The 27,312-nt window shown below is 47.5% G+C and overlaps 1 protein-coding gene across 1 annotated transcript; it reads right to left on the reverse strand.

Moving 5' to 3' along the window:
• Positions 1–13,360: 13,360 nt before the first annotated feature.
• Positions 13,361–20,881, reverse strand: ALKBH5 (alkB homolog 5, RNA demethylase). Its single transcript, XM_075318368.1, has 4 exons — positions 20,059–20,881; positions 17,059–17,139; positions 14,840–14,980; positions 13,361–14,156 (listed from the first exon to the last, which is right to left on the reverse strand). The coding sequence occupies exons 1-4, from the start codon at positions 20,739–20,741 to the stop codon at positions 13,970–13,972; spliced, it is 1,092 nt and encodes a 363-aa protein (XP_075174483.1). The 5' UTR covers positions 20,742–20,881; the 3' UTR covers positions 13,361–13,969.
• Between the last annotated feature and the right edge of the window lie 6,431 nt (positions 20,882–27,312).

The following is a 27,312-nucleotide window of genomic DNA, read 5'->3' on the forward strand; positions in this document are numbered from 1 at the left end:
CGGAGAAAAACGAACATGTTCACGTGTGGAGCACATGGACACACGTATGCTCCACACGTACACACGGTCCATGGCAGAACACGCACGTGAGCGCACACCCATTGATTTTAATGGGTCTATGTGTGCCCGTGTCTCTGGTACGTGAGGAAAAGGACCAAACACGTACCGGAGACACGGACGTGTGAAAGAGGCCTTATAAAAATCATCTTCTCTACATGTCTGACAGCCATTCCATTCCAGTATCAGTTGAATTCCACTTCGTTCTACTTAATGTGCTTCTGATTAGGTGATCACCTGAACCAAATCTTATTTAACGAGGGAAAGTATAAAAAACACTGCTGTGGTCTTCACAATCCTCCTGCAATAGGACAAGCTGGAGGCAAAACAAGTGCTATCCCAAAAGTAATAGGAATGAAAAAGAACCATGCCAAAAGAGATGAAAAGTAAAGTCGAGTAAGGAAAATAAGGGCTCAATTTTGGCTTTTCTAGCAGAGGGATACAGTGAGCGTCATGTTGCCTCCATCCTTAAAATTTCTAACATGGCAGTCCATTACAACAAGGTCAAGCAGCAGACATTGGGGACAACAAAGCTACAGACCGGTAGAGGGTGAAAGCGACTCTCCACTGACCAGGGTGACAGTCATTTTATTCGAATGTCACTCAGCAACCGCAGGATGATATTAAGTGACCTACAAAAGGAATGGCAAATGGTAGCCGGGGTGAAGTGCACGGCAAGATCAGTTCGTAACAGGCTCCTAGAGGTAGGGCTCAAGTCATGTAAAGCTAGAAAAAAGCCCTTCATCAATGAGAAGCAAAGAAGAGCCAGGCTGAAGTTTGTCAAAGACCATAAGGATTGGACCACAGAGGACTGGAGTACGGTAATCTTCTCTGATGAGTCTAATTTTCACCTTTGGCCAACATCTGGTCGTCTCATGGTTAGACGGAGACCTGGAGAGACGTACAAGCCACAGTGTCTTGCACCCACTGTGAAATTTGGTGGTGGATCGGTGATGATCTGGGGATGCTTCAGCAAGGCTGGAATTGGGCAAATTAAACTTTGCGAAGGACCTATGAGGCTGGTTTCACATCAGCGTTTTCCTGCCGCACTCGCAGATCCGGCAGAAGGACAGTACAGTACAATAAAGTTCACTGGCAAGCTCCAGGCACATGCAATCATCTGACCAGAGCATGTGACGGCATGCTTGCCGCACTGTCTGTGAACTGTATTGTACTGTACTGCCCTTATGCCGGATCCAGCAGTGCAGCAGAATACCGCTGATGTGTTTGTGCCCTTACTCAAGCCGCGTAGAAGGTTATCCTGGAAAAACAGCTGCTTCCTTGTTCAGGCAATATTCCCCAATTCTGAGGACTGATTTTTCCAGCAGGACAATGTGCCATGCCACACAGCTAGGTCAATCAATGTGTGGATGAAGCTCCACCACATCAAAACTCTGTCATGGCCAGCCCAATCTCAAGACCTGAACCCCATTGAAAACCTCTGGAATGTAAATCAAGAGGAAGATGGATAGTCACAAGCCATCAAACAAAGAATAACTGCTTACATTTTTGCACCAGGAGTGGCATAAGGTCAACCAAAAGCAGCGTGACAGCCTGGTGGAAAGCAGCCAAGATGAAAGCTGGGATTAACAATCATGGTTATTCCACAAAATATTGATTTCTGAACTGAGGTAAAACATTATTAGTATTTTTGTTTCTAACTGATTATGAACTTGTTTTCTTTGCATTATTTGAGGTATGAAAGCAATGTGCATTGTTTTGTTATTTTCACCATTTCTCATTTACAAAAAATAAATACAAAATTTATTGCTTGGAAATTCGGAGACGTTGTCAGTAGTTTATAGAATAAAATGGCAATTAACATTTTACTCAACAATATATATAAAGAGAAAAATCTGAAAAAACGAAAATTTTGCAGTGGTCTTTTAATTTTTGCCAGAGCTGTATATATTCACGTGTGTGTGTGTGTGTATATATATATATATATATATATATATATATATATATATATATATATATATATACCGTGTATACATATAATGATAGGAAGAGAGATAAATATCTAACCCTATTTTTCTACATCTGAAAATAATGAAAATGGAAATGTTATTATTACATGTCCTATATTGTTAGTCCTCCCAGGCACCATGATCCGGTGATTGCTTGTTGCACTCTGTGATAATACTGCAGTATATTGTAATCGCAATCCTCTCTGACTGGGCTTCGGAGGTGTACCAATATGGCGGCAATGGGATTCTTCAGAAGGCCCCCAGCTGCCTTGGTAACACATTGGCACCCTGCGAACGCTGCGCTTGGGATTATTGTCAGAAACTGACAGGTTAATGGTTTATTTCTCAACCATTAACATTTGAGCTCGCTCCATCCATGTGAATCCAACCTGTACTGAAAATACGTATTATTATATTACTAGCTGTACTACCCGGCTTCGCCCGGGTTAATAACAAAATAGAATGTATTAACAAAAATGTATTCTGCACACAAAAACCACAAAACAAATAGAAATCTAATTATAATGTCTGTCTCCCCCTCTGTATATATCTCTCTGTCTCTATCTCTTTGTCTGTCTGTCTCTGACTGTCTCTTTCTCCGTCTGTCTCAATCTCTTTCCCTGTCTGTCTATCTCTGTCACTTTCCCTGTCTGTCTCTTTTCCTGTCTGTCTCTTTCCCTCTCTTTCCCTGTCTGTCTCTTTCCCTCTGTCTCTTTCCCTGTGTCTGTCTCTTTGTCTGTCTCTTACCCTGTCTGTCTCTTTCCCTCTCTCTCCCTGTCTGTCTGTTTCCCTGTGTCTGTCTCTGCCTCTTTGTCTGTGTCTGTCTCTTTACCTGTCTGTGTCTGTCTCTTAACCTGTCTCTCTTTCCCTCTTTCCCTGTCTGTCTCTTTCCCTGTCAGTCTGTCTCTTTGTCTGTGTCTGTCTCTTTGTGTCTGTCTCTTACCCTGTCTATGTCTGTTTCTTACCTTGTCTGTGTCTGCCTCTTTCCCTGTCTGTCTCTTTCCCTGGCTGCATTGTGACACGCCAACATTCCATATAAGGGCGTGGCTGCGCATTCTTCTGAAGTTCTGGCTGCACTGTGGCTCCCAGCTCCATTCGCTTTAATGGAGGTAGTTTTTTTGGCGAATAACTTTAAAGCGCAGGGTTAAAATTTCCCCTCGAAACATAGTCTGACGTGCTCGGGGTCCAGAAGTGTGAGTGTGCAAAATTTTGTGGCTGTAGCTGCGACGGTGCGGATGCCAATCCTGGACATACATACACACATTCAGCTCTATATATTAGATATATACACTGTGTATACATATATAATGATAGGTAGATAGATAAATATCTAACCCTATTTTTCTACATCTGAAAATAATGAAAATGGAAATGTTATTATTACATGTCCTATATTGTTAGTCCTCCCAGGCACCATGATCCGGTGATTGCTTGTTGCACTCTGTGATAATACTGCTTTATATTGTAAAAATCGCAATCCTCTCTGACTGGGCTTCGGAGGTGTACCAATATGGCGGCAATGGGATTCTTCAGAAGGCCCCCAGCTGCCTTGGTAACACATTGGCACCCTGCGAACGCTGCGCTTGGGATTATTGTCAGAAACTGACAGGTTAATGGTTTATTTCTCAACCATTAACATTTGAGCTCGCTCCATCCATGTGAATCCGACCTGTACTGAAAATACGTATTATTATATTACTAGCTGTACTACCCGGCTTCGCCCGGGTTAATAACAAAATAGAATGTATTAACAAAAATGTATTCTGCACACAAAAACCACAAAACAAATAGAAATCTAATTATAATGTCTGTCTCCCCCTCTGTATATATCTCTCTGTCTCTATCTCTTTGTCTGTCTGTCTCTGACTGTCTCTTTCTCCGTCTGTCTCAATCTCTTTCCCTGTCTGTCTATCTCTGTCACTTTCCCTGTCTGTCTCTTTTCCTGTCTGTCTCTTTCCCTCTCTTTCCCTGTCTGTCTCTTTCCCTGTGTCTGTCTCTTTGTCTGTCTCTTACCCTGTCTGTCTCTTTCCCTCTCTCTCCCTGTCTGTCTGTTTCCCCGTGTCTGTCTCTGCCTCTTTGTCTCTTTACCTGTCTGTGTCTGTCTCTTAACCTGTCTCTTTCCCTCTTTCCCTGTCTGTCTCTTTCCCTGTCAGTCTGTCTCTTTGTCTGTGTCTGTCTCTTTGTGTCTGTCTCTTACCCTGTCTATGTCTGTTTCTTACCTTGTCTGTGTCTGCCTCTTTCCCTGTCTGTCTCTTTCCCTGGCTGCATTGTGACACGCCAACATTCCATATAAGGGCGTGGCTGCGCATTCTTCTGAAGTTCTGGCTGCATTGTGGCTCCCAGCTCCATTCGCTTTAATGGAGGCAGTTTTTTTGGCGAATAACTGTAAAGCGCAGGGTTAAAATTTCCCCTCGAAACATAGTCTGACGCGCTCGGGGTCCAGAAGTGTGAGTGTGCAAAATTTTGTGGCTGTAGCTGCGACGGTGCGGATGCCAATCCCGGACATACATACACACATTCAGCTCTATATATTAGATATATACACTGTGTATACATATATAATGATAGGTAGATAGATAAATATCTAACCCTATTTTTCTACATCTGAAAATAATGAAAATGGAAATGTTATTATTACATGTCCTATATTGTTAGTCCTCCCAGGCACCATGATCCGGTGATTGCTTGTTGCACTCTGTGATAATACTGCTTTATATTGTAAAAATCGCAATCCTCTCTGACTGGGCTTCGGAGGTGTACCAATATGGCGGCAATGGGATTCTTCAGAAGGCCCCCAGCTGCCTTGGTAACACATTGGCACCCTGTGAACGCTTCGCTTTGGATTATTGTCAGAAACTGACAGGTTAATGGTTTATTTCTCACCCATTAACATTTGAGCTCGCTCCATCCATGTGAATCCGACCTGTACTGAAAATACGTATTATTATATTATTGTTATCCTTATTTATTTTTAGAGCACCATTGCTTCTGGGTAGAGGACCCAGCCCTTGCGGGATTACAGCCTATATGTCATAGTCATAGTTAATAAACCTTAATGCAAAATGTCACTAAGGTTAAATACGAAAAAATCCCTCTATAAACATGTAAAGCCTACACGCTAGGCCTCAGAGAAGCTATGTTGCCCATAGCAACCAATCAGAGCGCTTCTTACATTTGTTAAACAGCTCTGGTAAAATAATAGCTGCTCTGTAATTGGTTGCTATGGGAAACAAATACAATTTGGTCACTCTGCCCTTTTGGCACCAATTCCTCACCATGTTTAACATCTCTGCTTGCTGTTAAGGAATGTAATCCGTCATTCTTTACTGTGTAGCTGTAGTTTTTATGTCCCATAAAATGTTTCATCAGACTTAACTGCACGCTGAGTAGTAAACGTTGCTGAGGCAACAGTGTGCCGTTCAGTGAGTATGGCGAACGGGTTTTTTTACTGTCCCACATTGCGTTTCTTCACGCTCAGTGTCAATGAGGAGCGCAACTGAGAGGTCGCTAATTAAATCGGACGTCGAGTAGCCCGAGACTTCATTCCTCTCTCTTCCCAGGCCGTGTATTGTGCTGTTATCATAAATATACCTCTATTAAATCCCAACCCTGCAATTCAGATACTAGACCCCCACCTCCCCCTGACAGATTGATGAGAAGATTGGCAGATAGAGTCACGTCCGCCATGTTGTACCCCCCATGGGGGTGTTTAAGGAGAATCTGGACAGAAAACATACAATATACGAGTTGAACAGACTTAACCGGACTCTTAAATGTGGGGCCAAAAGCATAGTATATAAGGAAAAGCTGGCTAACAACCAATATGGCCACCATTACAGGTTGTCACCCAGCTTTTCAAGACTCCTGAATGGAGTTGTGCTTAGTTGTACAGCGACGCATCATCTCCCCACATACAGTCATGGCCAAACGTGTTGGCACACTTAAAATTGTTCCAGAAAATGAAGTCTTTCTCCCAGAAACTGATTGCAACACATGTTTTGTCATACACATGTTTATTTTATTTGTGTGTATTGGACACAAAACCTTAAAAATGGGCCGGACAATTTCCAAAATTGTGGGTAAACAACTTTGTTTCAAGCATGTGATGTTCATTCAAACTCACGTGTTGCAAGTAACAAATGTGGGCAATATGAAAATCACACCTGAAACCAGATAAAAAGGGGAGAAGTTGACGCAATCTTTGCATTGTGTGTCTGTCTGTGCCACACTAAGCATGCAGGACAGAAAGGGGAGAAGAGAACGGTCTGAGGACTTGAGAACCAAAATTGTTGCAAAATATCAACAATCTCATGGTTACAAGTCCATCTCCAGAGATCTTGATGTTCCTTTGTCCACAATGTGCAACATAATTGCAAAGTTTACAACCCATGGCACTATAGCTAATCTTCATGGACATGGACGGCAGAGAAAAATTGATGAAATGATGTAACCCAAGATAGTAAGCCCCAATCAAGGTCAAAGAAATTCAAGCTGTCCTACAGGCTCAGGATGCATCAGTGTCAGCGCAAGCTATCCATCTACATCTGAATTAAATGGAATGCAATGGTAGAGACCCAGGAGGACCCCACTGCTGACACAGAGACAGTAAAAAACCAAAATGTACAAGAAAAACTAAAATATTTCTAGGAAGGTGTCTTGGGACAGATGAGACCAAGATAGAGGTATTTGGTAAAGCACATCATTCTACTGTTTACCAAAGGTGGAGTGAGGCCTACAAAGAAAAGAGCACAGTACCTACAGTCACACATGGTGGAGGTCAGAGATGTTTGGGGTCGTTTTGCTGCCTCTGGCACTGGGAGCCTTGACTGTGTGAAAGACATCATGAAATCTGAAGATTACCAAAGAATTTTGGATGGCAATGTAGTGCCCAGTGTCAGAAAGCTGAGTTTGCGTCCTAAGTCAGGGGTCTTCCAGCAGGACAATGACCTCAAACATACTTCAAGAAGACCCAGAAATGGATGGAAACAAAGTGCTGGAGAGTTCTGAAGTGGCAGCAATGAGTCCGGAGCTCAATCCGAATTCTCAGAACAGTTGGCAAAGCTTTTAGGAGCCCCCAAAACCTCCATCATTAGTGGAAGTGCATAAAACCGAGATACAGAGTTTTTTAAGACCAATTTGGCCCCCGTTCTAAATGACACATGGTACATAGGGCCCCTATTACAGATTTTGCAAAGATCTTCCTTTCCGTAGCCTGTCCAATGATTTGGCTAATGACCAGAGATTGCCCAGAGCCATATCTTCACCAGTGGATTGAGCCCATAGCTCTGGTGTGCACAGCGCCCTCTATGTCCAGTTAGGGTATTGCGGTATTATGTATCATCCGTATATATTCTCTGTTATCAGCTTATTTCCTTGGTTATGTGTCAGTGCATACATCCTCATAGTTATGCCATAAATAACCCATCTCCTCTGTCCCCGTCGGGTAGGGGGGAGCGAATGATGCTGACGACAGATCACAAATCTGCTTATACTCTGAAGACAAAAATCCATACAATGGAACAATAGTCTTGTGATTTCCTTCCACGTGCCGTCTTGTGAATCATGGACACGTCCTGTCTGCGGAAGTTCTGCATTAAAGGGATCTTGAACAGCAAAATATACATAATCCATTATTTTTTGGGTTGGGGGGGGGATCTATTAAAGGAATTGTGCAGTTTAAAGGGGCGATCCGCACATGCCTGAAAAATCAGCAGCAAAATCTGATTTTTCTGTGCAGAAACCATTAAGCAAAATCCACAGCTATGGATGTCTTATAGATGTCCCCAAAAAGGGGTAAAAAAAAAAAAAAAAAAAGGAGTTATCAGAGATATATGTGTGATCACTGGGGGTCCTGCTCCACTGACCACGAGTTTGAGGGTCCCATATCCCTCACAGTGCAGTATCTGCAGCTGCTTCATCAGTCTCCTGGATGATATCATGGCGCAGGATGAATGTTTGTTTGGATCTTTCCCTCCTCCTTCCTGTAATCGTCCCTCGTGAGGTCAACATCTGCAGATGATTAAATGCGATTGGACGAGAAGCAAAAAAAAGAAGATAACGAGCTCAGAAAATTCCTTGCGGTTTCATTTCATTTCCATTTTACCCTCCGTAACGTGGATCGGCCGCGGGCCAGAACCGGGGAATCCACGATTATTAGGAAAATTGTTAAAGGGAATCCCCCCCAGACAAAGTATAATCCCATTCAATCGATAGGAACATTCCTTTAAGGATATTCCAGCCCATGTTTGCTGTCAGTGAATGGAAATATTCCAGGGTCACCCGTAGGGCTGAACGGGGTCATCTGGTGCAGATTCAGGGCTCGGCTCAGGACATCGCTCTCCCACACTCCAAAAACATACAGATAGGGACTCTAGATTGTGAGCCCCAATGGGGACAGTGTTCCTGATGTATATAAAGCGCTGCAGAATATGTTAGCGCTATATAAAAATAAGGATTTGATATATACATGAGAACCAAGGACTGTAAGGCTCCAGCAGAGGCAGATCGGTACCTGCCATATTGCACAGCACAGCTGGATCTATGGGCCGGTGACCGCTCCCTGGCCATATATCTGTACAGTCGTCTGGCACCACCTAGTGGAGACCTGGGGTTTTGACAGCGCCTCAGCACACAGCTCACTGCCATCACTAATCCCCAAGATTACTCCTTGTAAGCAAATTATCCTCAGTGCTCCTGAGACCAGTAGTGCAGCCAGAGCTGTAATCCAGGGTGTTGGGGGCCAGTGAGATCTGCAACTTGCTGTTGCTCTTACCTCATATTTAGCTATAGACTGAGTGCAGGAAAGTGAGTGTTTGTGCTAAGTGTCCTCCACACAATCATTCCACTACTGGAAAGTCTAGAACTTTCTGTACAAAGAACCAGCAGAATAGTGAGTGCAGCTCTGGAGTATAATACCAGATGTAACTCAGGATCAGTAATGTAATGTATGTACACAGTGACTGCACCAGCAGAATAGTGAGTGCAGCTCTGGAGTATAATACAGGAGGTAACTCAGGATCAGTAATGTAATGTATGTACACAGTGACTGCACCAGCAGAATAGTGAGTGCAGGTCTGGAGTATAATACAGGAGGTAACTCAGGATCAGTAATGTAATGTATGTACACAGTGACTGCACCAGCAGAATAGTGACTGCAGCTCTGGAGTATAATACAGGATATAGACCCAGATACATAATGCAACCACATGTTATATACAAATTCTGTATATTATATAAATCACACAAAAACACACTCCTAGCACCGTGCAAAACTCTTGAGCAGGTGTCGAGAAAACCCTGAAATGTAAGAAGTGAAGTGAAGAAAAATCGAAATCCCCTCAGTATTCAGTGACCGCCCGTCTCCTCCATCCTCAGTATTCAGTGACCGCCCGTCGCCTCCATCCTCAGTATTCGGTGACCGCCCGTCCCCTCCGTCCTCAGTATTCTGTGACCGCCCGCCTCCTCCGTCCTCAGTATTCGGTGACCGCCCGCCTCCTCCGTCCTCAGTATTCGGTGACCGCCCACCTCCTCCGTCCTCAGTATTCAGTGACCGCCCGCATCCAACGTCGTCAGTATTCGGTGACCGCCCGTCTCCTCCGTCCTCAGTAGTCGGTGACCGCCCATCTCCTCCGTCCTCAGTAGTCGGTGACCGCCCGTCACCTCCATCCTCAGTATTCGGTGATCGCCCGTCGCCTCCATCCTCAGTATTCGGTGACCGCCCGTCGCCTCCGTCCTCAGTATTCGGTGACCGCCCACCTCCTCCGTCCTCAGTATTCGGTGACCTCCCGCCTCCTCCGTCCTCAGTATTCGGTGACCGCCCGCCTCCTCCGTCCTCAGTATTCGGTGACAGTCCGCCTCCAACGTCCTCAGTATTCGGTGACCGCCCGCCTCCAACGTCTTCAGTATTCGGTGACCGCCCACCTCCAACGTCCTCAGTATTCGGTGACCGCCCGCATCCAACGTCGTCAGTATTCAGTGACCGCCCGTCTCCTCCGTCCTCAGTAGTCGGTGACCGCCCATCTCCTCCGTCCTCAGTAGTCGGTGACCGCCCGTCACCTCCATCCTCAGTATTCGGTGATCGCCCGTCGCCTCCATCCTCAGTATTCGGTGACCGCCCGTCGCCTCCATCCTCAGTATTCGGTGACCGCCCGTCGCCTCCGCTGCTTCTTTTCATCACTTGTACACAGTTTATCAGCAGAATTCTGTGCCAAACATCTTGGAGACCTAACCCCCGATCTTCTGTGTATGAGGTTGTAGGGATCCTTCTCTCTTGATCCCAGAGAAAAAAAAAAAAAAAAGATAAAAAAAGGTGGAAAAGCATCAATAAAGAGTTAATCCCAAATAAGAGCAATGCAGGGTGGTTTATTCTACGCGTTTCAGAGATATTGACCTTCCTGATGGAGATGGGTTATCCCTGAAACGCGTAGAATGAACCACCCTGCACTGCTCTTATTTGGAATTAACTCTTTATTGGCACTTTTGACCCTTGTTTTTTTTTCTTGTTTCTGCCGTTGGCACGTGGGGTCTGCAGCAGCTGATACAGGCTGTAATACTGGTTGTGCCACACAACCACCTCAGCTGAGTGGTTTTCATTAACCCTTACCGTTATCCTGGTAAGACCCTGTATGCGCTTTTTACATCCACAGTTGTGTTTTTTTTTTTTACTATTGCCTCTGGGTCCCAGACAGACAGGATGATGTGAGATCAGGGCTCTGTGCGGCCGGATCACCACCTCCAGGACTCCTCACTGTTATTAACCTCGGCTGGACGTTGGAGGGGGGGGTTGTGTTGTCTGGCCACAGAATAAATTTGGAGCCAGACACTTCTCTGCTGGATCTATCCAATCTCTATCCAATCTCTATCCAATCTCTATCCAATCTCTATCCAATCTCTATCCAATCTCTATCCAATCTCTATCCAATCTCTATCCAATCTCTATCCAATCTCTATCCAATCTCTATCCAATCTCTATCCAATCTCTATCCAATCTCTATCCAATCTCTATCCAATCTCTATCCAATCTCTATCCAATCTCTATCCAATCTCTATCCAATCTCTATCCAATCTCTATCCAATCTCTATCCAATCTCTATCCAATCTCTATCCAATCTCTATCCAATCTCTATCCAATCTCTATCCAATCTCTATCCAATCTCTATCCAATCTCTATCCAATCTCTATCCAATCTCTATCCAATCTCTATCCAATCTCTATCCATGAAGAAACCAAAAATCCTGACAAATTCCTAACTCCATCGGCTGAATTGCAGCCCCAGACTTGCAGGACCCTCCACTGCGCCAGCAGACCCTCATACTGATCTCCAGAAAACAAACTGTTAAAGCCAAATATCTCACATTATAACCCCTCTGTTCAGAGCACATGTTGCCATTTTCTCGTTTACACCCCAGTTGCTATTTTCATGCATAGTTGAGTGTCCGATCCTTATTTTCATGCAATTTTGGAAGACGACTTGTCTGAACATCGGATGATTGTAGCTGGTCCCACTATTTGTTGCCAGTTGTGAGCTGATGGCACTGCTGAGCACCAGCTGATTTCTAATGGAAATACGCATGTGTCCACTGCTCCAGTCCTTGACTATGGGCCGCAACAGTTGCAATTTTTGGTGCCTTTAGTAAACATAAGGTCTTGCACCCCTCCGCCATCTGCTGTGAAGTCTTTTCCTGGAAGACTCCTTACTGATGCACTAGAACTACCTTGTGCTCAGATTCATCATGGTCTATTGCATAAAGCCATCTTCCACATCCTCACCTTTGTAGCCGTTTTGCAGTTCCTCACCCGGTTTCACAGCGGTTTGATCAACCAGTACATATGAAAAATGGTCACCTCCTACATGGTAGAATTGATTACTCATGCACCCAACTATATTCCTATAACATTGCTATGTACAAGTTACCTACAAGGAGTGATGCTGTTCTTAAGGCAAAGGCTGGTACTCCAGTAAATCACTTTACCACCATGACAGACACAGCTCACAATGGGCCTTATAGTGGGTGACAAACAACCATGCACCGGTCCTGGATACGGGTGACACTACATGTGCGCGGTTATTGCAGTGGATCAGAGGCTGATCAGGGAGGTTAACGAGGTAGTGACCTGATCCCTGCAGATTATCTGCAGCAGCCACCAAACATAGCCCTGTACCCAGTGACTGAGCCGGCAAAGCCTATAAATACACCCGCCACATGGAGAGGTTAATGTGGAGAGCGGCAGGCTGACTGCAGAGCAGATCTGGTAACAGGACGCACACTGCTACATCAGGGCTCCTGTAAACAGCCGGAGGAGCGACGCAGGGCAACAGCAGCACAGAGCATGTCAGGAGGCACTACGTAAAAAAGCCAGAGGAGCAACAGCAGCACAGAGCATGTCAGGAGTCACCACATAAAAAAGCCAGAGGAGCAACAGCAGCACAGAGCATGTCAGGAGGCACCATGTACAATAGCCAGAGGAGCAACAGCAGCACAGAGCATGTCAGGAGGCACTACGTAAAATAGCCAGAGGAGCAACAGCAGCACAGAGCATGTCAGGAGGCACTATGTACAATAGCCAGAGGAGCAACAGCAGCACAGATCATGTCAGGAGGCACCATGTAAAAAAGCCAGAGGAGCAACAGCAGCACAGAGCATGTCAGGAGGCACTATGTACAATAGCAAGAGGAGCAACAGCAGCACAGAGCATGTCAGGAGGCACTATGTACAATAGCCAGAGGAGCAACAGCAGCACAGAGCATGTCAGGAGGCACTACGTAAAATAGCCAGAGCAGCAACAGCAGCACAGAGCATGTCAGGAGAGCATGTCAGGAGGCGCTGCCTCATTAATTGTTGTATGGGAAGCATCATGGCAGCCATCAGCCCCATTCTCCATGGTTGTAGGGCAAAACAGATAGCAACACAACAGCAGGTAGCATTGTGGTAGCATGTGGGCTTCTCCACTTCTCTCCCCCCCCCCCCCAGCACATGACAAAAGCATTTGCTTGGTAAACAATACAGATATATATATTATATATATATATATGCAAACCTGGGGGGACCCAATGTAAGACGAAAAAAAAACCCACACGGAATGAAGGTCAGATCCACCATCTACTACACCCAAATTCTGACCATCAGTTGGGGGTCTCAGCGGTCAGACCCCCACCAATTCATGTCATCCTGTAGCCAGGCCATAGCTTCCACCAGAAGACCCCTCTACAGCTGGATTATTTCTGTACAGCTAGTAGAGACTTACACTGCAGTTTTGGACCATCACAAAATTCCCCCCCCCCTTTAAAACTGACCAGAGGGTCCCGGCGCTCGGATGAACAGGATTGGTAGCGATTTCAGCAAAACAGAATTTAATTGGATAATTTACAGAGCTGGAGGTGTACAGAATTAAAAAGAAATCTGCTCTTATACTTTATTATTAGTGCGTATACTAGAAATAAAAACTTCTGGATTCTTTGTAACTTATTAAATCATCTGGAAAGACAAAAGACGAATCTAACAAATTCTTTTCTTATTATAAGAGAAAAAAGGGGGACAGAAGGTGAGGTGGCGGCCGCCGCTGCCTCGGAGGACGGTGCGCCCACCAGCCGGAGCTTCATCGGGGTCGCGCTGGATTTTTCTCTACAGTCCGGGACAGAAACAAAAAGAAAAAACAAACAAAGAGGTGAAGAAAATTCTGTGCTCAACAAATCCGACCGCCCTCCTGTGACCCTTGGGTTTACGGTCTCCTCCGCGGTGGGCGCGGACCACCACACCAGCGCCGGGCCTGGGGGAGCACCGCCCACACAAGAGGGAAAAAGTGAGACTGGATCCAGAACATGGTGCATACAATTAGAGGAGACAGGACTGGGCCTTCCAATGCAGCCGGGGAGGAAAGAAATCCTATATTTATATAGATCCAAAATCCACCGAGCGGGGGGCAGGGTCCCAGAGGAGCGCTCCTCAATGGCGCCTCATTTTTACTTTGCGGGCCGGGCTGTCCTCGTCCTCTCCCGTATCTGTATAGTTGTCCACATAATCATAAGGCCTCCGCCAATAGTTCTCAGAGCTGAAGTTGCTTCGTCTCCTCGGTTTTGGTAAAAGCACGGATCTTCTGTTCTCCTCTTTATCCATTTCGAGAATGCGAGGTCTGTAAGGGAAGGCGGGAGTTAGATTCTGATCTTGTGTCCCCCTATACATCTCCCTGGCCCCCCGCAAACTCACAATCATACCGATCAATTTATTGTCAGTTATGTCAATCCCTCCACCATTTTTAAGATCTCTCCTTGCAGTGAATGGGGACATTTAACTTTACATCAAGAAGTATTTAAAGGGATTTTCCAGGGTTACTGTAATTACTAGTAAATGGGTGCGCACTACTCATAACAAGCAGCCGCTGGGAAGGATATGACTTGAGTACCTAAGTATAATGGAAGTCAGTGGGGAACGCCGGCATTTGTAAGATTGCTGCTTGCAGTGAATGGGGACAATTCACAATACATCAAGGATTTAAAGGGATTTTCCATGGTTGCAGTAGTGACTAGTGATGGGTGCGCACTACTAACAAGCAGACGCTGGGAAGGATACGACTCGAGTACCCAAGCATAATGGAAGTCAGTGGGGAACTCAGCATTTTTCCCCATAGACTTCAATTGTACTCTGGTACTCGAGTTGCATCCATCCAAGTATCATCTGCTTGTTATGAGTAGTGGCCACCCAAGCACGACTAATAACCCACCCACTTGTGGAAAATCCTGTGTGATACTAGTACACCCCATAGAGCAGTATAGGTGCCACGTGTAGACACACTCAGCGATGAAGGTGGTCACTCACCGGTGAGCTGCGTCGGGGTCAGCCTTGCGGTGGGACCGCTTTGGTTTCAGGACGTGTTGTCGGTTACTGCCGGATAACCTCTCGGGGTGAGAGCTGCTGCCCAGGGACTTGGTTTCTAGCCGCGGAGCTTCTGTTCTTGTTCTGCAAAATATAGGAAATCCCAACATTACAAACAGATCGCCAAGTATAATTCTGCAGATTTTTCAATGCAGACTAAAAATATTTATTTTTCTTATATTCACATCTAGATCAATTAAATTAACTGGAAAATGAACATTACTGCAGTTATACGTTATACATAAAGGCAATAAACAAGTGTAACAAAAAAAAATATAAAAAAAAATATATATATATATATATAAATAATATTTTTTTTTTTATTGTTATATATATTTGTACCCCTTTCAATATTTGGCTGCACCCTTTACCATATGGAATATCTGCCATCAGTCATCTATACCCATCCATCGCTTCTTCCTCCTCTCCTGGAATCTCAGGCTCTTTATAAACATCTCCAGGTCTCTCATATCTGAAGGAGTCTTCTCTTCTCCAAAGAGCAATTGTCAGATCTCTCCACAGGTGTCAATAGGATTCAGATCCGGACTCATTGCTGACACATCAGGACTCTCCAGCGCTTTGCTTCCTTCTACTTCTGGGGGTTCTTGAAGTCTTTGCAGGGGTCATTGTCCTGCTGGAAGACCCCTGACCTAGGACACACCCAGCTTTCTGACACTGGGCTCTACAGTGCCAAAGAATTTTGGATAATAATCTTCAGATTTCATGAGGTCTTGCACACAGTGAAGGCCCACAGTGCCAGAGGCAGCAAAACCACCAAAACATCTGACCTCCACCATGTGTGACTGTAGGTGCAGTGTTCTTTTCTTTGTAGGCCTCATTCAGATTTCAGTAAACAGGAGAATGATGCGCTTTACCAAAAAGTGGAAAGAGGCAAATCTAGCAGTGTTTCTCAATGACCAGAAGATGTAAGCAAAATCATATATAGTCTTTATTGGAAAAATATTAAAAATCCAGCCAGAGTAGCAGTGACAAAACGTGAGATTAGTCAGAGACTAGGCATACAAGCCTTCGTCCTGTCCGAAACTAATCTCCCGTTTTGGCTGGATTTTTAATATTTTTCCAATAAAGACTATGATTTTGCTTACATCTTCTGGTCATTGACAACACCGCTGGATTTTCCTCTGCCTTTTTCTACTTTAATCTTTCTGGGATTGCTTCCTCCTAAATCATGAGCGGGTCCCACCAGTTGAAAACTGAATCCAGCAGCTGATACAAGGGTAAGACGGCTCCTCCATATTATTTATTTGCTTTACCAAATACCTCTATCTTGGTCTCATCTGTCCACAAGACACTTTCCCAGAAGGATTTTGGCTACTCACATACATTTTGTTTTTTTTCTGTCAGCAGTGGGGTCCTTCTGGGTCTCCTCCATAGCATTTCATTCAGATGTGGATGGATAGTTGATGCCGACACGGATGCCCCCTGAGCTGCAGGACAGCTTGAGTTTCTTGGCATCTTGATTGGGGCTTATCCCCCATCCGGACTATCCTGCGTTAACCTTTTATACATTTTTCTCTGCTGTCCACATCCAGGGAGATTAGCTACAAAGCCATGGGTTATAAACATCTTCACTACGTTGTGCGCCATGGATAAAGAAACATCAAGATCTTTGCGATTGACTTGTAACCTCAAGTGTTGATATTTTGCAACACTCTTGGTTCTCAAATCCTCACACAATTCTTTTCTTCTTCAATCTCCATTCTTCTTGTGGCACACACAATGCAAAGATGGAGTCAACGTCTCCCTTTTTATCAGGTTTCAGCGGTGATTTTCATATTGCCCACTCCTGTTACTTGCCACAGGTGAGTTTGAATGAACATCACGTGCTTGTAACAGTAGTTTACTCATGATTTTGGAAAAGGAGCCAACAATTTTGTCTTCCAAATTTAGGGGGTTGTATGACATTTTGTACAATTTGAGAGCCCCCCGAATAGCTTCATATATACACATCAGAAATAACCCACCCCTGACTGCGCCACTCCTGGGCATCTCATCCTCGGGGCCATTCCCTTCTGGGGGGGGGTCTTTACATGACCTCCCCCAGTCTCATACCCATCTGGTAAGGTGTGCCATACAGACTGTGCACCAGGTACCAATGCGGGCACCAACGAGCCCCCAGAATGATGCATAAAATCACTTACTTCCTAAGTATGACGACGGCACGCCGCTCCTTGATGTCCTGGGGTCGGATGCAGTGCGTGATCTCATCGGCTGCGTATCCACTGCAAGAGATAGACACATTGAGCTGAAGATACAGCAACACAGGACATGGCGGCAATATCAGGGGGGTGGGCAGTCCTCACCGAATGCCTGACAAAAGAACAATAGCGCGCAAGCAAGTAAACAAGGATACACACAACGGCCAGGGCTAATGGTTTATCACATATGGCTTATGGGAGCGACTTCATACCCTGGGCAACTGCTAGTTAAGCATTTTCCCTTTCCGTTAGTCTTCGTTAATATGATGCCTCCATTGCTGCCTATCATACCATTTTATTTCCTAGGCAGACAGCCCCAGGTGCTGCGGGGAGGAGGTGCTGCGGGGAGCTGGCGCGCAGGTCACCGTCGCACAGGCAGGGGGCAGCACAGTCCCGTCCTGCTCCGTACATTGGCGCCGAGGCTGAAGATCCTATTTCACGCCCGCAACTTTCCTATTAGGGGCACCGGGAAGGAGGAAGAGGGCGAGTGCTTTCTGAATAGGAAACCACAACAGGGGGCACAGTCATAGCAGGGATGAACAGCAGGCAAGGGTTAATATCAAAACATTGGACCCCCACCCAAAAAAGGAAATGAACTATGACTGGGTTCTGGCAGGACCACCCCCAGCTTCCTATATACCCCGGAGGGCGCTGCACTGATCGGACTCATGAACCAGGAGGCTCAGGATGAACAAAGTTATGGGTTCATTACTGCTCGGGGGCTCCAGACCCTCGGGGAGGCCAGGGAGCAGGTGTGGGAAAGCCCAGAATAAGTCGCCTGAGCAGGAAGTGGCACGAGTATAATCCAGATTACAGGAGAAGTGGATTACATAGGGGATCTTCAGGTTCCCCCACGGCGAGGCCACCTGGCAGGTTATGATACTGGCCGGCCAGGACCGTGCCCTTGGCCGCAGCCTTTCAGACCGGCACGTGGGGACAACCTCTTGGCAAACACCTGGCATCTCTATGGGGAAGCACCTGCTCTGTGAATCTGAACATAATCCCTTGGCAGCGACGCGCCCCCCGCACCTGGAGCCCACGTGATGTGCCCTCCCCCACACCCAGGGGGCACAGCGCCAAGTCACTGACTCTGCTGCCCCAAGACCACCAGAGACAAGAGGCAATCTGCACCACAGGATGGGGCAGAATATGGAATGCTGGGATTTGTAGTGTGTGTCACTACAGACCTCTGATCAGCATCAACAGCCCAGAGGGTTGGAGGAGACGAGGAAGGCTCATGATGGATTTCACACTGCCCGACCTCATGATCTGCAGCGAGCATCAGCACATCCGGAAGCAGGCTCTTCAATCCCCCCCATGTATCAGCCGCGGGACCACCTCTGAGATTAGGCTGAGCTCCATGGGAGCATTACTGGAGGGGGTCACCTGACTGGACTCAGACCTACGGACCCCTAGTACAGGAGTGTTTGTAGCATGGCCACACTGTAGTGATGGCACCAATGATGGGCACAAGCTCCCCCACTCTTCTACTTGGGGCATCTGGGCACCACCATGCAAACTAAGGAGAGGGCAGGAAGGCAAAAGGAATAGAGGGGGGGGGGGGGGCGCACGGATGGGCAGGAAGGCAAAAGGAATAGAGGGGGGGGGCGCACGGATGGGCAGGAAGGCAAAAGGAATAGAGGGGGGGGCCCACGGATGGGCAGGAAGGCAAAAGGAATAGAGGGGGGGGGGCGCACGGATGGGCAGGAAGGCAAAAGGAATAGAGGGGGGGGGCGCGCGCATGGGCAGGAAGGCAAAAGGAATAGAGGGGGGGGGCGCATGGGCAGGAAGGCAAAAGGAATAGAGGGGGGGGCGCATGGGCAGGAAGGCAAAAGGAATAGAGGGGGGGCGCATGGGCAGGAAGGCAAAAGGAAAAGGGGGGGCACATGGGCAGGAAGGCAAAAGGAAAAGGGGGGGCACATGGGCAGGAAGGCAAAAGGAAAAGGGGGGGCACATGGGCAGGAAGGCAAAAAGAGGGGGGGGCGCATGGGCAGGAAGGCAAAAGGAAAAGAGGGGGGGGGCGCATGGGCAGGAAGGCAAAAGGAAAAGGTGGGGGCGCATGGGCAGGAAGGCAAGAGGAAAAGAGGGGGGGCGCATGGGCAGGAAGGCAAGAGGAAAAGAGGGGGGGCGCATGGGCAGGAAGGCAAGAGGAAAAGAGGGGGGGCGCATGGGCAGGAAGGCAAGAGGAAAAGAGGGGGGCGCATGGGCAGGAAGGCAAGAGGAAAAGAGGGGGGCGCATGGGCAGGAAGGCAAGAGGAAAAGAGGGGGGCGCATGGGCAGGAAGGCAAGAGGAAAAGAGGGGGGCGCATGGGCAGGAAGGCAAGAGGAAAAGAGGGGGGCGCATGGGCAGGAAGGCAAGAGGAAAAGAGGGGGGCGCATGGGCAGGAAGGCAAGAGGAAAAGAGGGGGGCGCATGGGCAGGAAGGCAAGAGGAAAAGAGGGGGGCGCATGGGCAGGAAGGCAAGAGGAAAAGAGGGGGGCGCATGGGCAGGAAGGCAAGAGGAAAAGAGGGGGGCGCATGGGCAGGAAGGCAAGAGGAAAAGAGGGGGGCGCATGGGCAGGAAGGCAAGAGGAAAAGAGGGGGGCGCATGGGCAGGAAGGCAAGAGGAAAAGAGGGGGGCGCATGGGCAGGAAGGCAAGAGGAAAAGAGGGGGGCGCATGGGCAGGAAGGCAAGAGGAAAAGAGGGGGGCGCATGGGCAGGAAGGCAGAAGGAAAAGAGGGGGGCGCATGGGCAGGAAGGCAGAGGGGAAGGAAAGGAAGAGGCACAGGATGGGAGCACACGCTGCCGGCAGTGGAGGAAGGAAGAGGCACAGGATGAGACCACACGCTGCCGGCAGTGGAGGAAGGAAGAGGCACAGGATGAGACCACACGCTGCCGGCAGTGGAGGAAGGAAGAGGCACAGTGATTGAGGATGGAGGGGGCAGGGGCCCGGCCGCCGGTACCTGAGCACGGTGACGCTGCCCCGCCGCACCGGCAGGAAGAGCACGGGTTCTGACACTCGGATCGGCTTGAACTGGAACTTGCACCCGAAGCAGAGCGCGGAGTCGCTGAAGAAGGACACGGAGACGATCGGCCGCTCGAAGATGTGGATGGGGTCCACGTGGGACACGATGCAGCCGCCGGGCTGGTAGTCGTTGATGACGGCGCTGTTGACGAAGCCCTCGGGGATGACGCGCCGCTCCACCAGGCGCCGGATCACCAGCTCGTGCACCCACTCGGGGATGTCGTCCACCTCGCCCTTGGGGTACAGGCGCTCCTGGCCCGGCCCGCGCTTCTGCAGCTGCGCCCCGTACGTGTAGCCTTCCCCGAAGAAGTACTTGTTGCGCAGCGGCGCGCGGTCCACCGTGTGCTCCCGGTACAGCCCCTTGTCGGCGCGGGACACCACCTCGTCGATCTTGGCCTCGATCCGGGAACATTCCTCCGGGGAGAAGAGGCGCACCTGCCGGATCCCGGAGCGCACCTTCCGGGCTTCCTCCTCCTCCGCCGCGTCCGACAGCGCCCCCTCCTCCTCCTCCTCGGTGTCCGAGGCCGGCTGCTTCCGTTTCTTCATCGCGGCAGGCGGCGGGGGATCCCGGGACAGAGACTGTAGCTTCTCCCGCAGGTCGCTGTAACCGCTGGAGGACATGGCTCACCCGGGGCTGGAGACGGGCATGGCCGAGGATTCAGTCAGTCAAGCGGCCGCCTCCATTCACCACACAACCGGAGAGCGGCTCTCGCTGCGCAAGCGGCCGCCGCTGTGACAGGGCCGCTCTGAAGAGAGCCTTAGTAGGATTGGTCAAATGAACTGCCAATCACACTAGTGGGCGGGACTACCGTGTGACGCAGCAAGCCTTAGCAAGCCCTAGTAAATCGGGGCTGTCCATGTTAGTGCCTGCATTTTTTTTTACTTTTAACCTGTGCTGTTATCACAAAGAAAAAAACATTGTATACACAGTCACTCGACAATTATTTATTTGCTATTTATGTTGCTATTTCTCTATTGACCTACTATTAATAAATGTTTGTTTGGGATCAGGCGCTAAGGGCACCTTTTGTTTTGGTGCTGCACTATACTGTCGACGTGACTGGAGTAACGTTTTCCAGGGCGCGGAGTACAAATATGGCTGCCAGTGAGCTGCGTTTTGGTGCACCAAAATGGCTACTGATTGACAAACCGGCATTAGGTGAACGCTCCAGTTATTGCTTAAACGCTCAATCAATCATAAAAATGGGCGTGGCAAGTTACCGATTACGCAACGGCCTGAAGGACCCCGAGGTCTGCGTGTGTCCTCAGATGTGCCTGTTTTAATATTGTAGTCCAACCTGTTACACATGTAAATCGGATAAGGAAAACAATTGTACGGCGCCCTGTCAGGAACATTCAGATGTGATGCCAATAATTATGGCTATGGCACCAGTGGACTTAGAAAAACGTTACTTTGGCATCAGGCGCCTGCTGAGGCAGCTTTTATTTTGATACCACGTTGATGTAAGAGGGCTCATGTATTGCAGGATGTGGAGTACCAATATGGCGGCTGGATGGTTTTTGTTGTAGCAAGATGGCTACTGCTTGGCCTCATAACTTTGTGATGACCACTTTGTGGGTTTTTTAGAACAAATTGACTTGTTTTGGTCCATGAATCCTACTACGGCTTGTGAAAAAATGATTTCTGGAGGCGTTTAGAAATGGAAATGTATCTGCACAGACAGCCAGAGAGTGCGGCCGGTGACGTCTACAGAGGATCAGAAAGAGAGCGCTGCTATAACAGTGCCAGAAAGAGAGCACTGCTATAAACAGTGCCAGAAAGAGAGTGCTGCAATAAACAGTGCCAGAAAGAGAGTGCTGCTATAAACAGTGCCAGAAAGAGAGCACTGCAATAAACAGTGCCAGAAAGAGAGCACTGCTATAAACAGTGCCAGAAAGAGAGCGCTGCTATAACAGTGCCAGAAAGAGAGTGCTGCTATAAACAGTGCCAGAAAGAGAGCGCTGCTATAAACAGTGCCAGAATGAGAGCGCTGCTATAACAGTGCCAGAAAGAGAGTGCTGCTATAAACAGTGCCAGAAAGAGAGCGCTGCTATAAACAGTGCCAGAAAGAGAGTGCTGCAATAAGCAGAGCCAGAAAGAGAGCACTGCTATAAGCAGAGCCAGAAAGAGAGCGCTGCTATAAACAGTGCCAGAAAGAGAGCGCTGCTATAACAGTGCCAGAAAGAGAGTGCTGCTATAAACAGTGCCAGAAAGAGAGTGCTGCAATAAGCAGAGCCAGAAAGAGAGCGCTGCTATAAACAGTGCCAGAAAGAGAGCACTGCAATAAACAGTGCCAGAAAGAGAGCGCTGCTATAACAGTGCCAGAAAGAGAGTGCTGCTATAAACAGTGCCAGAAAGAGAGCGCTGCAATAAACAGAGCCAGAAAGAGAGCGCTGCAATAAACAGTGCCAGAAAGAGAGCACTGCAATAAACAGTGCCAGAAAGAGAGCGCTGCAATAAACAGTGCCAGAAAGAGAGCGCTGCTATAAACAGTGCCAGAAAGAGAGCGCTGCTATAAACAGTGCCAGAAAGAGAGCGCTGCTATAAACAGTGCCAGAAAGAGAGCGCTGCTATAAACAGTGCCAGAAAGAGAGCGCTGCTATAAACAGTGCCAGAAAGAGAGCGCTGCTATAAACAGTGCCAGAAAGAGAGTGCTGCAATAAGCAGAGCCAGAAAGAGAGCGCTGCTATAAACAGTGCCAGAAAGAGAGCACTGCAATAAACAGTGCCAGAAAGAGAGCGCTGCTATAACAGTGCCAGAAAGAGAGTGCTGCTATAAACAGTGCCAGAAAGAGAGCGCTGCAATAAACAGAGCCAGAAAGAGAGCGCTGCAATAAACAGTGCCAGAAAGAGAGCACTGCAATAAACAGTGCCAGAAAGAGAGCGCTGCAATAAACAGTGCCAGAAAGAGAGCGCTGCTATAAACAGTGCCAGAAAGAGAGCGCTGCTATAAACAGTGCCAGAAAGAGAGCGCTGCTATAAACAGTGCCAGAAAGAGAGCGCTGCTATAAACAGTGCCAGAAAGAGAGCGCTGCTATAAACAGTGCCAGAAAGAGAGCGCTGCTATAAACAGTGCCAGAAAGAGAGCGCTGCTATAAACAGTGCCAGAAAGAGAGCGCTGCTATAAACAGTGCCAGAAAGAGAGCGCTGCAATAAACAGTGCCAGAAAGAGAGCGCTGCAATAAACAGTGCCAGAAAGAGAGCGCTGCTATAAACAGTGCCAGAAAGAGAGCACTGCAATAAACAGTGCCAGAAAGAGAGCGCTGCTATAAACAGTGCCAGAAAGAGAGCGCTACTATAAACAGTGCCGGAAAGAGAGCGCTGCTATAAACAGTGCCAGAAAAAGAGGGCTGCTATAAACAGTTCCAGAAGAGAACGCTGCTATAAACAGTGCTAGAAAGAGAGCGCTGCTATAAACAGTGCCAGAAAGAGAGCGCTGCTATAAACAGTACCAAAAAGAGAGCGCTGCTATAAACAGTGCCAGAAAGAGAGCGCTGCTATAAACAGTGCTAGAAAGAGAGCGCTGCTATAAACAGTGCCAGAAAGAGAGCGCTGCTATAAACAGTGCCAGAAAGAGAGCACTGCAATAAACAGTGCCAGAAAGAGAGCACTGCAATAAACAGTGCCAGAAAGAGAGCGCTGCAATAAACAGTGCCAGAAAGAGAGCGCTGCTATAAACAGTGCCAGAAAGAGAGCGCTGCTATAAACAGTGCCAGAAAGAGAGGGCTGCTATAAACAGTGCCAGAAAGAGAGCGCTGCTATAAACAGTGCCAGAAAGAGAGCGCTGCTATAAACAGTGCCAGAAAGAGAGCGCTGCTATAAACAGTGCCAGAAAGAGAGCGCTGCTATAAACAGTGCCAGAAAGAGAGCGCTGCTATAAACAGTGCCAGAAAGAGAGCGCTGCTATAAACAGTGCCAGAAAGAGAGCGCTGCTATAAACAGTGCTAAAAAGAGAGTGCTGCTATAAACAGTGCCAGAAGGAGAGCGCTGCAAGAAACAGTGCCAGAAAGAGAGCACTGCAATAAACAGTGTCAGAAAGAGAGCACTGCTATAAACAGTGCCAGAAAGAGAGTGCTACTATAAACAGTGCCGGAAAGAGAGCGCTGCTATAAACAGTGCCAGAAAGAGAGGGCTGCTATAAACAGTTCCAGAAGAGAACGCTGCTATAAACAGTGCTAGAAAGAGAGCGCTGCTATAAACAGTGCTAGAAAGAGAGCGCTGCTATAAACAGTACCAAAAAGAGAGCGCTGCTATAAACAGTGCCAGAAAGAGAGCGCTGCTATAAACAGTGCTAGAAAGAGAGCGCTGCTATAAACAGTGCCAGAAAGAGAGCGCTGCTATAAACAGTGCCAGAAAGAGAGCGCTGCAATAAACAGTGCCAGAAAGAGAGCGCTGCAATAAACAGTGCCAGAAAGAGAGCGCTGCTATAAACAGTGCCAGAAAGAGAGCGCTGCAATAAACAGTGCCAGAAAGAGAGCGCTGCTATAAACAGTGCCAGAAAGAGAGTGCTGCTATAAACAGTGCCAGAAAGAGAGCGCTGCTATAAACAGTGCCAGAAAGAGAGTGCTGCTATAAACAGTGCTAGAAAGAGAGCACTGCTATAAACAGTGCTAGAAAGAGAGCACTGCAATAAACAGTGCCAGAAAGAGAGCACTGCAATAAACAGTGCCAGAAAGAGAGCGCTGCAATAAACAGTGCCAGAAAGAGAGCGCTGCTATAAACAGTGCCAGAAAGAGAGCGCTGCTATAAACAGTGCCAGAAAGAGAGCGCTGCTATAAACAGTGCCAGAAAGAGAGCGCTGCTATAAACAGTGCCAGAAAGAGAGCGCTGCTATAAACAGTGCCAGAAAGAGAGTGCTGCTATAAACAGTGCCAGAAAGAGAGCGCTGCTATAAACAGTGCCAGAAAGAGAGCGCTGCTATAAACAGTGCTAAAAAGAGAGCGCTGCTATAAACAGTGCCAGAAAGAGAGCACTGCTATAAACAGTGCCAGAAAGAGAGTGCTACTATAAACAGTGCCGGAAAGAGAGCGCTGCTATAAACAGTGCCAGAAAGAGAGGGCTGCTATAAACAGTTCCAGAAGAGAACGCTGCTATAAACAGTGCTAGAAAGAGAGTGCTGCTATAAACAGTGCTAGAAAGAGAGCGCTGCTATAAACAGTACCAAAAAGAGAGCGCTGCTATAAATAGTGCCAGAAAGAGAGCGCTGCTATAAACAGTGCTAGAAAGAGAGCGCTGCTATAAACAGTGCCAGAAAGAGAGTGCTGCTATAAACAGTGCCAGAAAAAGAGTGCTGTTATAAACAGTGCCAGGAAGAGAGTGCTGCTATAAACAGTGCTAGAAAGAGAGTGCTGCTATAAACAGTGCTAGAAAGAGAGTGCTGCTATAAACAGTGCTAGAAAGAGAGCGCTGCTATAAACAGTGCCAGAAAGAGAGTGCTGCTAGATACAGTGCCAGAAAGAGAGTGCTGTTATAAACAGTGCAAGAAAGAGAGCGCTGCTATAAACAGTGCCAGAAGGAGAGCGCTGCTATAAACAGTGCCAGAAAGAGATCGCTGCAATAAACAGTGCCAGAAAGAGAGTGCTGCTATAAACAGTGCCAGAAAGAGAGCGCTGCTATAAACAGTGCCAGAAAGAGAGCGCTGCTATAAACAGTGCCAGAAAGAGAGCGCTGCTATAAACAGTGCCAGGAAGAAAGTACTGCTCTAAACAGTGCTAGAAAGAGAGCGCTGCTATAAACATTGCCAGAAAGAGAGCGCTGCTATAAACAATGCCAGAAAGAGAGTGCTGCAATAAACAATGCCAGGAAGAGAGTGCTGCAATAAACAGTGCCAGAAAGAGAGTGCTGCAATAAACAGTGCCAGAAAGAGAGCGCTGCAATAAACAGTGCCAGAAAGAGAGCACTGCTATAAACAGTGCCAGAAAGAGAACACTGCTATAAACAATGCCAGGAAGAGAGGGCTGCTATAAACAGTGCCAGAAAGAGAGTGCTGCTATAAACAGTGCCAGAAAGAGAGCGCTGCTATAAACAGTGCCAGAAAGAGAGCGCTGCTATAAACAGTGCCAGAAAGAGAGCGCTGCTATAAACAGTGCCAGAAAGAGAGCGCTGCAATAAACAGTGCCAGAAAGAGAGTGCTGCAATAAACAGTGCCAGAAAGAGAGTGCTGCTATAAACAGTGCCAGAAAGAGAGTGCTGCTATAAACAGTGCCAGAAAGAGAGCGCTGCAATAAACAGTGCCAGAAAGAGAGCGCTGCTATAAATAGTGCCAGAAAGAGAGTGCCGCTGTAAACAGTGCCAGAAAGAGAGTGCTGCAATAAATAGTGCCAGAAAGACAGTGCTGCAATAAACAGTGCCAGAAAGAGAGCGCTGCTATAAACAGTGCCAGAAAGAGAGTGCTGCTATAAACAGTGCCAGAAAGAGAGCGCTGCTATAAACAGTGCCAGAAAGAGAGTGCTGCTATAAACAGTGCTAGAAAGAGAGCACTGCTATAAACAGTGCTAGAAAGAGAGTGCTGCTATAAACAGTGCCAGAAAGAGAGCGCTGCTATAAACAGTGCCAGAAAGAGAACGCTGCTATAAACAGTGCTAGAAAGAGAGTGCTGCTATAAACAGTGCCAGAAAGAGAGCGCTGCTATAAACAGTGCCAGAAAGAGAGGGCTGCTATAAACAGTGCCAGAAAGAGAGTGCTGCTATAAACAGTGCCAGAAAGAGAGCGCTGCTATAAACAGTGCCAGAAAGAGAGCGCTGCTATAAACAGTGCCAGAAAGAGAGCGCTGCAATAAACAGTGCCAGAAAGAGAGCGCTGCTATAAATAGTGCCAGAAAGAGAGTGCTGCAATAAACAGTGTCAGAAAGAGATCGCTGCTATAAACAGTGCCAGAAAGAGAGTGCTGCAATAAATAGTGCCAGAAAGAGAGTGCTGCAATAAACAGTGCCAGAAAGAGAGCGCTGCTATAAACAGTGCCAGAAAGAGAGTGCTGCTATAAACAGTGCCAGAAAGAGAGAGCTGCTATAAACAGTGCCAGAAAGAGAGCGCTGCTATAAACAGTGCTAGAAAGAGAGCACTGCTATAAACAGTGCCAGAAAGAGAGCGCTGCTATAAACAGTGCCAGAAAGAGAGCGCTGCTATAAACAGTGCTAGAAAGAGAGTGCTGCTATAAACAGTGCCAGAAAGAGAGCGCTGCTATAAACAGTGCC

The sequence above is a fragment of the Anomaloglossus baeobatrachus genome, chromosome 7 (assembly GCF_048569485.1).
Source record: "Anomaloglossus baeobatrachus isolate aAnoBae1 chromosome 7, aAnoBae1.hap1, whole genome shotgun sequence".
In the NCBI taxonomy this organism is placed as follows: domain Eukaryota; kingdom Metazoa; phylum Chordata; class Amphibia; order Anura; family Aromobatidae; genus Anomaloglossus; species Anomaloglossus baeobatrachus.

Bases quoted from the DNA above. Each gene is read 5' to 3' on its own strand.
- ALKBH5 (XM_075318368.1), bottom strand. From the start codon at position 20,741: ATGTCCTCCAGCGGTTACAGCGACCTGCGGGAGAAGCTACAGTCTCTG. The intron at 17,140-20,058 runs GTACCGGCGGCC...TATCTCTTGCAG, and splicing joins GGCAGCGTCACCGTGCTCAG to TGGATACGCAGCCGATGAGA. The intron at 14,157-14,839 runs GTGAGTGACCAC...CTTCCCTTACAG, and splicing joins GACCCCGACGCAGCTCACCG to ACCTCGCATTCTCGAAATGG.